At 39.3% G+C, this 14,805-nt stretch overlaps 1 protein-coding gene across 1 annotated transcript in view; it reads right to left on the bottom strand.

The window, feature by feature from the left end:
• Window positions 1–2,029: 2,029 nt before the first annotated feature.
• The window catches only part of KCNB2 (potassium voltage-gated channel subfamily B member 2), a 184,017-nt gene continuing 171,241 nt past the window's right edge, over window positions 2,030–14,805 (bottom strand). The window contains exon 3 of the mRNA XM_036379008.1: window positions 2,030–4,429. Within this exon, the coding sequence (XP_036234901.1) occupies window positions 2,267–4,429 (2,163 nt within the window). The 3' untranslated portion in view covers window positions 2,030–2,266. The remainder of the gene's footprint in view (window positions 4,430–14,805) is intronic.

Raw genomic sequence — 14,805 nt, 5'->3', positions numbered from 1 at the left:
GCAGAATACAATATAAATACATAAAACTGAATGCAGCAACAAGTTGAAATGAACTGCAATTAAAGACAAAAAAAAATATTTTGAGAATTAATGACCAGATATTGTTTGAAAAAAAAAGACATTGTATTCTCAGGTATTCAAATGACTGAAGAGATACCTCAATATTATCTTGTTACAGAAATAAGAAAACTGATGGAAATATAGAAAACTTTTTTTTTAAAAACCCATCTAAATGATTGTGCTGTGCTCATTGTTTGGCCCAGCCATCAGGATCAATACTTTTGGGCTCTTTCCTATGTGTCAGACTCGAGTGAGGTCTGTGGCATTGGCCCAGCCATTTAAGCAAAGGGCCACATTGTAATAAAAATGGTTATTCCTTTACACTAAATGCATTAGGTGCCTGGTTGTTACATATTCAAGTGACAGAAAAAGACACAAGTAAAAATTAATCTACTAATCTATGGTAAGTAGAAGCCTGCTGTTCCAAACCATGCATTGATTGGTCTAAGTCTTCCTTACCAACCCCCCCCCCAAAAAACAAAAACAAAAACAAAAACAAAACAAACAAACAAACAAAAAAAAAAAAAACCAAAAAACAAAAAACCCCCCAAAAACCCCCACAAAAAAACCCAAACAAAACAAAAGGGAACTTTTTCTAGGGCATGTCTGCATAACTGCTTACATTTGCTTATGATTAGAATTCATGAACTGAATAAACTTTTTATGATTTAGGGAATTAAAGCACTCTAGAAGCTTTAAAAAAATATTTTATAGTGTAAGAAGCTATGTATTCTGGATAAAATAAAAATAGTTTTTTTGAGACAGTGGTTAGATGGGTACTTTGTAATGAAGGCTTTGGTTCAGCATCTTTCTTTTACAAAGCTGGAAAAATCAGAGAAATGAAAGATGCTTTGGCAGTTGTCAGTGGAATGACATTTTCCTTTATTTAAGTAGAGTGGAAATCCTGTACTCCCTTTCAGAACAGCTATGGAATAATGGTTGAGGCAAAGTTGGTGAGTCAAGTGATATCTTCTGTCAGTCCAAATGATTGAACTGAAAAACACAAAAACGCTTTGGGGCATGGAAGACCTGAGGAAAATCACATGTAGTGAAGCCTTTTCTTCTCCAGCGATATGATTTATGATAACAAAAGGCATCACTTTCCCCAACAAACTTTGTCTCTTATGTCCTTAAACCTTAACAGCTTCAACAACATTGCCATTACTGAAGTATGTGCACTGCATGGAGAACAAAAGGTAAAAGATCAAAGATCATGTAAAAGCAAATAGTATTAAATCAAAGGAAAACTAAGAGTGTGGGAAATATTTTTCTTAATAAGGTATATTCTATGAGGTTGAAAACTTTTGGATATATCTGAATAGCCATTTGGCACTATTTATTGCCACAGAAATAATTATGAGTTTTAAATTTTAAAATGGAACTTTTTTTCCTCAGTTATGAAATGTTGGCAATTTTCTATAAAAATATCAAATGCTTCAAGTTCTGGTCATTAAATCTTTGCTTTCCCTCACAGGATCATTAATTAAACTGACAAATGCAATAAGTGAAGTTCTGCAAGTGAAAAAAAACCATCATGATTTATAGCACAGATAAACTAAAATACTGTAGTTCTTAATTAACAGATATACTCATGAGCTTTTTAACAGAAAGCAAGATACGTGAGATGCTTTAAGTAGAAGTTGCAATTTTGCAACATAAGTCTGTACAAAACCTCCAGGCAGCACGCTGTGAAGGAAGTACCTGTGTCCCAGGAAATGCTTTTTCCATAAATCCTTGTTAACAGTAGCTTTCCCCCCAACCCCAAACTATTTACAAGTATATGCATTTTGCAAGCTCAAAGCACCTTGTTTCACATCCTTATGAATGCATGCATTGACATTTCATCCTTTCATGTGCAAATTCTAAAATTCATTGTAACTGAGGGAAAAAAGGAAGTTTAAAGAGTTCAAAACCTATCTACAATCATAAGTGAAAGGATCAAAAATGTCAGATGTTGCAGACCACTGGCTCCTAATAAAGCTCTCTTTATTGTATTCACCATTCTTGAGTAATTTTTCCCTGTTTTTTTTCAGTTTGTTACAAAAGCAGTCTTTTTTTTAAATTAAACAGTATTTAAACTAAACAACTCTTCATGCCATGCAAAAATAACATTTTATGCACTTTTGTTGAGGCTTTCCATGTTTTAGTTCATAGGCATTACTAACTGTGTTTTAAGAAAAGATATTTTTATTGCTTCTGTAACTAGTCACATGCTAGTTTCGCGTGTTGGACAATAACCAGTTTCTCCTGGACTTGAATGAATTTCTGGAGCAAATAAATGGTTTTCCATTTTGTGACCTTCTTGGTTAGTGTCTGGCTTTACCTCACCCACAGCATGGTAAATGTCTTGAGTACAGTTGTGGCTCATGCTTTTGGGTGAAGAGCTGACCTGTGGCTCCCCTGGTAAATTGTTGCCATCACTGTGTTTATCCCCACAGCAATTTGTCTTGATATCCTGTTTTTTCTCGTGTTTCACACTGTGTAACTCCATAAACTCTTCTTCTTCTCCAGTGTCTATTTCAGTGAAGCTCCTCCTCTCTTTTGAAGGGAAAGTGAAAATTTTTTGTTTGGGAAAGAGAGGGGATGATTTTTTAGCGGGTCCCTGACAAAGTGCAGGTGCGTCAGCACCAAGTATGGGCCGTTCACCTTGGGGGGAATTTTCTTCTAGGAGAATGGTGCTGATGTGCTGAGGGGTGGCCTGTGTGAAGTCTGCTCCTGCTGTCACTGGCAGTGGCCGTGCGGTGCTTGGCGGAGTTTGTGGAGCGCCACCTCTATTGTCTTTAAAATTAACTTTAAGGGATCTAGATTTTAATGGGTTGCTACCTTTCAGGGAGCTTTTGGGGCTTTCCATGGCAGTGTCAAAATGGAAATGACCATGTGAAACAGTTTGGGACCCACTGCCATCACTGATACCAGCTCTGTTGATTGGATTATAGTCAAAGGTGACATCAGTTGGAGAAAATCCTCTGTCTTTTGCAAATGGTATAAACTGAGAACTTCTTGCTCTTTGGTTTTCTTCAAGGTTAACAGCATCAGTTGGAAATCTCATTTGCAAGTGAGAGCCAGGAAACAGAGAGAGTGGAGACCTCTCTGTTTCCGTGAAGTCAGTTGCACAGCTGGCAAAACTGTCGATACTGGATGTGCTTCTCATGTCCATTACGATGTCCGCAGGCCCCGTTGGCAACGGGTCTCTCTGACCTATAACTTCCTCCATTTCTATTTCTTCTTCATAACTGGGTGGCTTTGCTGACTGGTCTTGGTAACCAGCATTAAGATTAGGCTGAGACTGGGTTTTGGTAATTTCATTATACAGCATCTCCAGTTTTTGGGCACTGAGGTGCTGTGGGCTGGAGGATGCTGCAGCATTATTTAATTGTTCATGGGAGTCTTGTTGACTAACTTCCTGGTACTTGTTCTCATAAGATTTGTTTGAGCTTGTTTCAGACATTGTCCTTCTGGCCCATTTCCACCGGCTTGGGGACAGGTGGCTATTATCAGGTGTCTCCTTTGGGCTGAGTGGTTCTCCAAGCTTTCCTGAATCTACTGCTACATCTATCATTTCCATACTGCGAGCAAAGGCATCTTTCAGGTTCATGGAGACAATACTGCCGTTTCTTTTAGCTCGCTCAAGTGCTTCTCTCCTCTTAATTGCCTTCTCCTGTCTTTTCTGCTCCTTATAAAACTCTGAGAAATTGTTCACAATAATTGGTATGGGCAGGGCTATGACCAGCACTCCAGCAATACAGCAGAGTCCTCCAACTATTTTACCTAAGAGGGTCTTAGGATAAATGTCACCATATCCTACCGTAGTCATAGTGATTGTTGCCCACCAGAATGATGCAGGAATACTTGTAAATTTTGTAGCATCCTCATCCTTTTCAGCAAAGAATACAAGACTTGAAAATATCATTATTCCCATGGCTAAAAATAATATCAACAAGCCCAATTCATTGTAACTCCGCCTGAGTGTAAAGCCTAAAGACTGAAGGCCCGTTGAGTGTCTGGCGAGCTTAAGAATCCTTAGGATCCTCATAATTCGAAATATCTGAACCACACGTCTGACGTTTTGGAACTGCAGGACACTTTTATTGGACTCTGTGAGGAAAATGGTGACATAGTACGGCAAGATAGCCAGTAAGTCAATGACATTTAATGGGCCTTTGAAGAACTTCCACTTATTTGGTGAGGACAGAAAACGCAGAAGATACTCCATGGTAAACCAAGCAATACACACAGCTTCAACGTGTGCTAGCTGAGGGTTGTCATTTGGCTGCCCAAATTCATCTATTTCTTGAAGTTCTGGCAGTGTGTTAAGAGACAAAGCAATAGTGGACAGGACGATGAACAGAATGGACACAATGGCCAAAATCTGTAAAACAAAATAAAAACATTTTGGTTAGACTGATACAAGTGTGCTTGTCAGGGTTTGATTAAATCCTTTCAAATACATGTGTGTCAAATAAACACAGAATGGTGGAAGCTGTTTTCGCTGATGTATTCATTATATTGTTTTGTTGCTTTGAATTTTGCACAGAGAAAACATTGGACTCATCTTAGACATGGTCAAAACCTGATTGTGTTACTGCCTGCAGTAAGCCAATTCATTTCAGAAAGCAGGCCACGACTGGTCTTACCATTTTTAAATTACAATAGGAGGTGAAGTTTATTAGTGCAAGTCACCAAGTGAAAGATATATCGTCCCTGCTAATGTGCAGAACATTTTTAATTTTCTGCATTAATTGTAATTATGTAAAACTTTACATAGTGTGGAGAATTGATTGGGGAATACCATGTGTAAGATGGTAATTTAGTACTACATAGTGCACACTTCCCTAGACAGGCATACATTTACCAGCTGAAAAGTCAAGAAGAAAAAATTAAAAATAAACAGGAAGCACTATTCAGGAGACTAGTCCTGCTGAAATTTCATGTCTGGACAAATTTCAGATGCTACAAGAATTGAAGGTATTTGTCCTGAATTAGGTTGAGAGCAAAATTTTAGAAACTGAGTAGTATGAAGGTGAACTGAGTTTCTGATAATTATTAAAATGTGTAAGTAGACAAAGGCTTCCAAGAAATAGCTTTCTGTCTAAGGAGATAGGTTTTTATAATATATTTCATCACTCACTTTTACTGAGTCTTAGAATGACAGAATGACAGAATCATAGAAACATTAGTGTCAAAAAAGATCTCCAAGTCCCTCAAGTCCAATGTTTGACTGAGCACCACCACGCCAACTAAACCAAATCACTAAGTGCCACACCACTTTCTTGAATGCTTCAAGACCTACTGACTCCTTAGGCAGCCATTGAAATGCCTGACAAGCCTTTGAGTGAAGAAATTCTTCCTGATGTTCAACCTGAACCTCCCCTGGCACAGCTTGAGGCCATATCCTTTCATCCTGCCACTGGTTGCCTGGGAGAACAGGCTCTCCTCCACATGGATACAGCCTCCTTTCAGGCAGTTGTAGAGAGCAATAAAGTCTCTCCTGAGCCTCCTTTTTTCCTGGCTAAACAACTCCAGCTCCCTCAACCGCTTATCATAACACTTGTGAGCTTCTCTGTGCTCCAGACCCTCCACCAGCTTTGTTGCCCTTCTCTAGACACACTCCAGCACCTCAAAGTCTTTCTTGTAGTGAGGGACCCAGAACTGAACACAAGACTTAAGGTGTGCTCTCACGAGTGCCAGGTAGAGGGGGATGATTGCTGCCCTGGTCCTGCTGGCCACACTGTTCCTGATACGAGCCAGGATGCTGTTGGTGGTCTTGGCCATCAGGGCACACTTGCTCATGTTCAGCCTGTTGTTGAGCAACACTCCCAGGTCTTTTTCCACGGGACAACTTTCCAGCTACTCTTTCGCAAGTCTGTAGCACTACATGGGGTCGTTGTCTCCAAAGTGCAGGGCCCAGAACTTTGTCTTGTTGAACCTCATACAGCTGGTCTTGGCCCATAGATTCACCGTGTTCATATCCCTTTGCAGAGCCTTCCTGCCCTCCAGCAGATCAACACTCCTGCCCAACACTGTGCTGTCTGCAAACTTACTGAGGCTGCACTCAGTCCCCTCATCCAGATCATGGACAAAAATACTGAACAGGAGTGGACTCAATACTGAGCCTTAGGAAACCCCACTAGAAACCAGATGCCAGCTGGATGCAGCACCTTTCACTACCACTCCTTGGACCCAGCATCCTGCCAGTCCTGAACCCAGTGAAGAGTGCCCCTGTCCAAGCTGTGGGCCGCCAGTTTTGGAGAATGCTGTGGGAGACTGTATCAAAGGCTTTACTGAAGGTAGACAGCATCCACAGCCTTTCCCTCATCCCCTAGGCAGGTCTCCTGGTCATAAAGATCAGGTTGGTCAGACAGGACCTGCTTTTCCTAAACGCATTGTGGCTGAGTCTGATCCTCTGGTTGTCCTGTTCATGATGGGTGATTGCACTTAAGAATATCTGTCCATAACCTTCCCCAGCATTGACGTCAGCTGAGAGGCCTGTAGCTCCCTGGACCTTTCTTCTGACCCTTGTAGATGTGTGTCACATTGGACAACTTCCAATCGTCTGTTCTTGAGCTCTGCACAGTTGAAACACTCCCTAATGTACAGACCCAGCCCCGCAGCTCTCCTTCCTCACCTGTTCCTTCTGAAGGGCTTATAACCATCCATTGCCACTCTCCATTCTTGTGAGTGTCCCCCTGGTGCCAACTACACCATGGCTCTCCTGCTGCGCGATGGCTCCCAGCTCCTCCTGTCTTCTCCCCAGACTGTGTTCAGCCATGTACATGCACTTCAGGTGGGCTGCTCATTTCACCCCCAGCACCAGCATACTCCCCCCAGGTTCATCTCTAGTCAGCCTGGTCCTATTCTCTTCCCCCTTCAAATCTAGTTTAAAGCCCTCTCAATCAGTCCTGCTACAATCCTTTCCCCCCCCTTTTCCCCCCATCTGTCTCCTGCAGGCCTGGTTCTGTATAAATTGCCCTATGATGGAAAGAAGACATTTTGATTAAGTTCAAGCATCTCTGTACCTCACAGCCTTCCACTTTGCCTGGAGTAACTGGTCACTGTCTTTTACAGAACCAATACTATGAGAAAAAAAATGAATATCAGCAAACATTATAGCTTTACCAGAAAGTTTATTTATTTACACTCTAAGGAACATGAGCAAATTTAAGACAGTGAGCAAAGTGTTAAAATTATATAAAAATTATTATAACACTTGGAAAAAAAGATATTATTTTGGTTGGAAGTCCTAATTAAATTCAGGTTTTTATTAGAAATACTAAAATAAATTGTTTTCTGTTTTAAAGATCAGTTTAAGCTCATTCACAAAAATGGAACCGTTAAATCCATTTGGTGATGTTCCAAGGATGCATTAGGTCTGACAAAATTGCTGGAACACCCAAGAAGAGTGAAATGAAGCTAAGAAGAATGCAAATGTGAAGAGTGTATGCAGAGAGACTGGTCACAGTGGTGATAGAGGCTCTAGCGATAGAAAGACCACCTCACTGTAGCTTTGAGAAAAACAGCAATAAACTTGTTTCATCTATGGGTTACCAAGTGGATATCCAGCTCTCTAACCAGAAACAGAAATTGCTCATGGTGTGGTGGGTATTTGGTATAATGTTGTACTCAGGTACTATCTTTGGCCTTCTTCAGCTACTAATAGTACAGAACAGGTATACAGGTATCACATTTTATATTCTAAAGTATTCAAACATATTTATTTGAATTTTTCTCTGCCAGCACTGCTTCTGTCCTTTTTTATTCTTTCTTTCTTAATTATTTTTATTGGAGAAATAAGATCCATTCTTTCTTCTGCCAAATGAGTTATGGACCATCTGTCTTCATCCTTTGTACAGCCAATTCAGAACACATCCTTAGGTTAATCTATCCTATTTAGGAGGGCTATAGATTCCTTTAAACCTTCTGCTACCAACATCAGCAAAAGAAGCCAATCTTAGTAAAGAATGAGGGCAATATCAGTGCATATGTAGGCAGGGCTGATCAATGAAATTTGTAGCTAGGACTGAGGCAGACTAAAGACAGCAACTATAAGAGAGCAATAACTACCTTTCAAACTGTGGAAGTTGACTGGATCAGATTTCTGTATTAAAGTTGGAAACTTGAATAAGGTGTACTGGGTTATCCACTTCACCTAAATGACTGTGAAACAGCTAATGCAGGCTTGACTTCTCTAAAATACTCAATAACATAATTATACTTTCTGAATTTACAGAACAAATGAACAAGGCACAGGTCTGAATAGTTGAGCTTGCAGTTTCTGTCAAGCTGATGGAGCCTCATTGGGGCCAGAATCAGAATGCAAATAACAGGATTGGGAAAAGCTGTATAATACCAGGACCAAATTACTTGACACGCATTGTTCTTAAAAAAAAAAAAAAAATTGTAAGAATGTATCTGCCCAACTGTCATCAAACTGATTTTGATTAGGAACCACTGGCATTTCAGTCTGTCATAAGGGATTTATTTTATGCCTAAATGTCTACCAGCATACAAAAGATCCTAGAAAAGAGGTGACTTAGTGAATAGCACCCCCTCTCGCACTATGTGACATTGCTAAAACTCCATGCATTTTGAGTGTTTTATTGAAAACAAGCATCCATCTGTTTGTTCCAGTCATTCTTTAATGTGCTGCTAACAAAAGCCTGAACTCCCCCAGCTCTTTTAATAAAATATGCAGTACAGCAAGCCTGGAACCTTAAGTGATTTATACATATAATCTATAAGCATGAGACTGTTCTTAGTGAAAAAATTTACAGCAAAGTAAAGTAGTTTAGTTTCTTCTAATGTAAGAATTTCAAGCTTTTATTTGTTTGTTGTGTAATTAAAGCAGTGCATCATTCTACACACAGTATGTTTTAATTATTGCAATTGATTAGATTTCACAACTCATTAGGCAAAAAAATGCCAGGGGAAAACTTGGAAGAACAAGAGCAGCTATGAGAAAAAGAAGAAAAAAAGAACTCCCTATTCTGAGTCTACATAAAGAATACTTTGCAGATATTACTATGCTGGTAAATTCTCATAGAACAGATGCAGATTGTATTAAGAGAAGCACAGAATTTATAAGAAAGACCTGTAGAAAACTGCTAGGCTGCTTATGCTGATACAGAAAAGTAAAAAAACCACCACTGACTGAATCTTTCCCAGCAGAACTTCCTGTTTATTATGTAATATTTTAAAACCGTGTTCTGGACTGAAATGCATGGAAAATTTGCACACTCCAAGTAATCAATCTATGACCACAGTTCTTGACATAATATTTTTTACCTGAATTTCAGAATATACTCTGTTAAATGACAGTTTCTGGCAGGTTATGTCATTTAGCTATAGTACTGCAAAAGCACATAAAAATCCAGATCCTCTTAATATTTAAAAATATTTCCTTTTCAATGACAATTTCTTCTAAAAGAATGGACAGATTTAGAAGTTTTTTTTTTTCCTATGGGCTGGATATGAGGCATTTGAATCTGTTGATGCAATGAATAGAAAAACATTCCTTGAGTTAATGATGCAGTCTTAACAGCCTCTGCCAGATGCTGTTACTTTACTTTTTGGGTGCAAGGATTGGTAGCAATCTCCTGACAATTTAGTTGTTTCCCAGTATTAAATTGCCTCTAAAAATGGCTTTTTTTTTTCCCTGTGCACCCCCTCATTGCTTATTACTGCCAGCAATGCGAGGAATTCTACATAAAATGACCATTCAACTGAGGCAGAAAATAAAGGTGTAATAGAATAGCCTTCAAGTTGTGCCTTGCTATTCTGCAACAACTGATCCAATATGTGAAATTATATGATATGTGAAAAGGCTTCTGCTATAACTGACAAGCCAGTGTAATTTTTATGTGCAGCAGAGAAAAAGTATGCATCAGATGCACATTAAAATATAGCTATTGAGGGAAATTTCCATTGAGCCCTACTGATCAGCCAGTAGAGTATGTTTGATAGATATAGGTTTCAGTCTGCAATCCACTAAGACTGTATTAGCAACAGTGTTTGCTTAGTCTTTTTTTTCCCAGGGTGGGATCTAGGGTAGAATCTAGACCATTTAAATAATAGACAGCAGTATAGTCTCATACTTTTGAGATTTCTAACCTCCACAGACAAGGAAAATTATCAGGCTGTCACATATTCTTCCCTTTCTGTGTTGAAATCTAAGTTCTTCAGATCAACCTGAGAGCTACCAAGTGCTATAGCCTGCAGGTCATGCTGGATCTTGCATGGAAGTTTGTGGTGTTCACATACTCTTTGAACAGAGAGAGACATAATTCTCTCTCCCAGGATTTTTCCTGGGGAAGGCAGTGAGAAAGCTCAGAGAGAGAAGAGAAAACAATTCTCATCTCTATTTGCTGCGCCTGTTGTTTGGCACATGTGGAATGTGTTATGGAGATTGTTTACCAAAAGGGATTTGTTAATTGGCCACTGGTGATGGTTGTTTAGATTGATTGACCAATTAGGTCAAAGCTGGGTCCTGACTGTCTGGTAAGTGTCCTGGGTTTTTCTTGAGTAGTATAGCAGAGTATAGTATTAGTATAGTATGTAATATAGTATAGCTTAATAAAGCAATTGTTCAGCCTTCACGGAGTCAGAGCACGTCATTCCCTGGCTGGAGGTCACCTTGCATCAATAGAAGTGTCCTTAGCTTGTAGCACAGATCTCCCAGCTCTGGCCAGACAATCCACAGACTCACAGCCACACTGGCAGCAGCAGAAGGTTAGATAGATGCATGTTTTCATTTTTCTGAGGGAGTAAACCCATGACAGTGGAAGACATTTTGGGAGGTTTGATGAGAAGTTTATAGAAATTAGTTTACTTCAGCAGCATCCTTTACTGTCAGGTGTCTTCAGATTGTAATATATGGAGTTTGCAACTGAATGGACAAAAAGTCTTGCTGAGTAAGAGTGTTGTCTTGTACATCTGTCTAAATCTGTGTGCATTCTGTTCTTGACGTCTGGGACTTTCCAAATGAGAGGCACATTGGAGAAGAAAAGACAACACTATAAATTGAGTCACCTTGCAACTAGAACTATTACCACATGAGGAATTTTAAGCTTAGTCAGGACATCAGTCTGTAGACATTTAGAAAAAGAGGCCATTAAAATATTCTTCTGTGATGCAAAGGATGAGAAGAAGATCATGATACAACATCTTGCTCCCTGGTCACTCCATGTTCTCCCTCCATTGTGTTCCTTGGGCTTCCCAGTTACAAGCATCACCTCTTGCTTCTGACCCACAGTTCTATCTCATGCTGCTTTGCAGAGGGGACTGTGCTCAGCTCACACCTGTAATTCTGCATTCCCATGTATCAGTGTGCCATAGATCACAACATGAACAGTCTGACAGACTTAAAATTATTTTGAATCTAAGGTTTCAGCAGACCACTTCTGTATTTTCCAAATTTGAAAAAGTTCAACAAAAGGCAAGACATTTTGCTACAGTCCTTTAATGGCTAATGCTCTTTTTTAACATATGTCCTTGGCCATGGGACATAAAAAAAGAGACAAATAGAAATGAATCCTACTTGGATTTACTCCAAACTAGAACACAATGGAGCTATGGCAAACCTTAAGCAAGCCAAATCTAAGCAATCTCAGTAGTCCTGCAACACTGAGAATTATCTAAGAAGTATATGTTTGCAAATGTTCCTTGTTTTAAGTGGTGGAAAAATTAATTTCCAGTTACTAAAAATTTAATTTTGGAACATAAGAGAGGGGAATAATTAACAGAATAGCATAAATTTAGTGCAGCTTACAGCTCTATCACTGTTGCCCTTTCAGGAGCACATCTGATTATAACTCTGACAGCCTGTGTGATCACTGAACAACTTCTCTCTGCTGCTCTCGATCCTTGATGACATTATTTAGAATTCTGACTTTTCATTTTCCTCTTTTTCCTAGATTAGTATTAATATTAATGTTTTTAAGGACTTGATTTGACTGTACTTCATTGCTCTTTCAGGGATATTCATTAAGCTTCACATTAACTACATATATGAAGGTTAAGCTCTCAGTATTGTATTTATCTGGTGTCTGAGTGATGCACAGTCTTTGCTTTTGGTCTCTTTGTACTAGTATGACATTCACTTAAGAAGCTTGGTTTAGAAATACTCATGACTAGCTCCATAAACACTCATCATATTTTTATATATGAGAATTATCTACTAGTTCATCAGTAGGTGAAAAAGCTCTGTCTCCAGTTTAGCTTGACAGACAAGTTCCTATGAAGACAGTGAACTCAAGTGCTGCTAGATGTTTATGCATGGTTCTATGAAGTTCACTGGTGACTTTACCTAAGGAGTGGCATATGTCCAGGGATGTGCTGTCCTATCAAGCTCACCCAGACTGGGAGCCAACATGTGGGACCACCTTTGTTTCTGTAATGGGGCATCCTTCAAGTCTCTGTCTGAGGAGGTTTAAGGCAGGTAGGAGTTTGCTGCCTGCCAGTTCCAGTGTGCATGCTAGACCAGTGATGATATCATCAGCAGGATCATAATCATGGTAATTCTTGTGGAAGGCATGATAACAGTTCAGATTTTGCCACTAGTTAATTCCAACTCCTCCAAGCACAGCTGTAGTCAAGCAAGGTATTTTGAAACTGGCTAAGGTAGGTCTACTTGACTGGAGAAACTGCTTCTGTCTTGGCAAAACCTTCACTTCAGAAGTTCAGTCATAAAGCCATTCTCTATAGCTGATATACTTCCTGCTTGAGAGCACTGTATAAATTCCATTTTTTTTCACAAAGCCTTTCCACCACTTTGTGCTGATCTTCCCATTCCATAGATGAATATTTGCCTTAGAAGACCTAGTATCTCAGAGGGAATAAACCTGTGTTGGAAAGGATGTTTTGTTCTTTGAGATTAGCAAGCATCCTCCTGGTTTAAAGTAACAGTTATAAAATGCATCTGTCCTGCAATCTGTTGCAGGTAGATTACTGTTTATTGTATTTATGCTATTAGGATACAGTAATAGAATACACTCCTCCTGCATTCTGGGGTGAGCTAACTGCATTTACTTAATGAATTGATTATTGCTTTAGGGAAGGGTGGCCTTGGGGTTTGTACCACCAAGATTTTCAGCATAAGAATTTAGTTTAGGTTTGAGAATTTGATTATGGCTGAGTATCGAGGTGGTTTTGTATAAGGCAACTCTGTGGGTAATAAGGCAAATGGGAACCCTGGGAATGGACTGAGTCTCTGTGAATCTGAACACAGGAACCACTCAAGTCTCTTAAAACACTAGGGGCACATTAGGTACGCAGTAGAAAACTAAGTAAAACACTGCAAACATTTGCAGGATGTATTTACTAAATATTGCAACCAAAAAGTGATGTTGGAGACCAGAGAAATTGCAATATGCACAAGCAATAGGAAATGGATTGCAAATGGGACTATCAGCTTGAACTTTAGCACAGAGAGAGAGAAGAGAAGAGAAGAGAAGAGAAGAGAAGAGAAGAGAAGAGAAGAGAAGAGAAGAGAAGAGAAGAGAAGAGAGAAGAGAAGAGAAGAGAAGAGAAGAGAAGAGAAGAGAAAACAAGCACAGCCCTGATGAAACCTGCTGTGATTCCTTATAGGCAAAAGCTGAGGTTAATACTGAGGGCATCTGTTGGACTGGCAAAGATGGGGAACCTTAAGTAGTCATGGATGAAGACAGTCTTCATAGTTTGGGAAGAGACAAATGTATTTTGTTTAGCATCAGTGGAGACAACCTTGAATACTGAATCAGCACAGAGCTAATAAGAATTGTTTTTTTTTAACATATTAAGATCCATATCAAGTCAGCTCTAATATTTTTTGCTGTTGTTCAACAGCAAAAAGCTATTTCAGCTGGAGACATGAAATCAATTATTTAATGATAAATAGCAAACTGTCCCCTAGGAATTAATGTAGAAGAAATGGCAGATCCAGAGTAAATGTAGGTGAATTACTTTTTTTTTCACTATGAAATTGGATAAGCCCATGAATTTGACTCTCATATATTGACAGAAATAGAGCTAGGACTGGCTTGAAATTATAGTGTGGCTAGTTTAATCAATTAAATAATTTAATGTAAGGTAGTTTACAGTGAAAATAAAAAGTTTATCTGGCTAATGCTTTCTTTGCTCTATAACAATGTGAGAGATTTAACTACCTTACAGATGATCATAAAAAATTAACTTAAAGAGTCATCTTAGAGGCTTTATTTACATGTAGATTTTTGGCCTCCTAAGTATTATTTCTAAATGGAATAATTTGCTTATGTGTGAAAGAAAAGTCACCTACATTTATCAGAAATGAATGAAACGTCTTTATTAAAGCTCCTGCCTGCCCTTGTTCAGAAGTTTTCTAAACCTTTGACATACTTCTTGCACCAAGGTTGTGTTTTGCAGTAGCTGTCTAATTTTTGGGTAGTGAAAGCTGAGTATTATTACGTAGATGAATGTACTAGACTCTCCAAAATTTGCATCGAAGTCATGACAAGAAGCTTGCAGTTTCCAATCCTTTTGCATAGCAAACCATATGCAAGATCTGTTCTGCGCTACTTCACTCACAAAAACATTGGCTTCATTACAGGAATTTCATTAAAAAAAAAACCCAAACCAACCAAACAAAAACCGACAAAACCCCACAGCAACACAGCGCAGCCTCCAGACCCGAGGAGAGAGGTGGTGTCCAGCAGCAGCTGGGCCGGCTGTCGGAGGCCGAGGGAGCGGGGCTGGAGCGGGCGGCGGCACTGGGAGCTGTCCCCGGCCCGGTGC

Source organism: Molothrus ater, chromosome 1 (assembly GCF_012460135.2).
Source record: "Molothrus ater isolate BHLD 08-10-18 breed brown headed cowbird chromosome 1, BPBGC_Mater_1.1, whole genome shotgun sequence".
Classification (NCBI taxonomy): domain Eukaryota; kingdom Metazoa; phylum Chordata; class Aves; order Passeriformes; family Icteridae; genus Molothrus; species Molothrus ater.
This window is presented reverse-complemented; position numbering and strand designations above follow the sequence as displayed.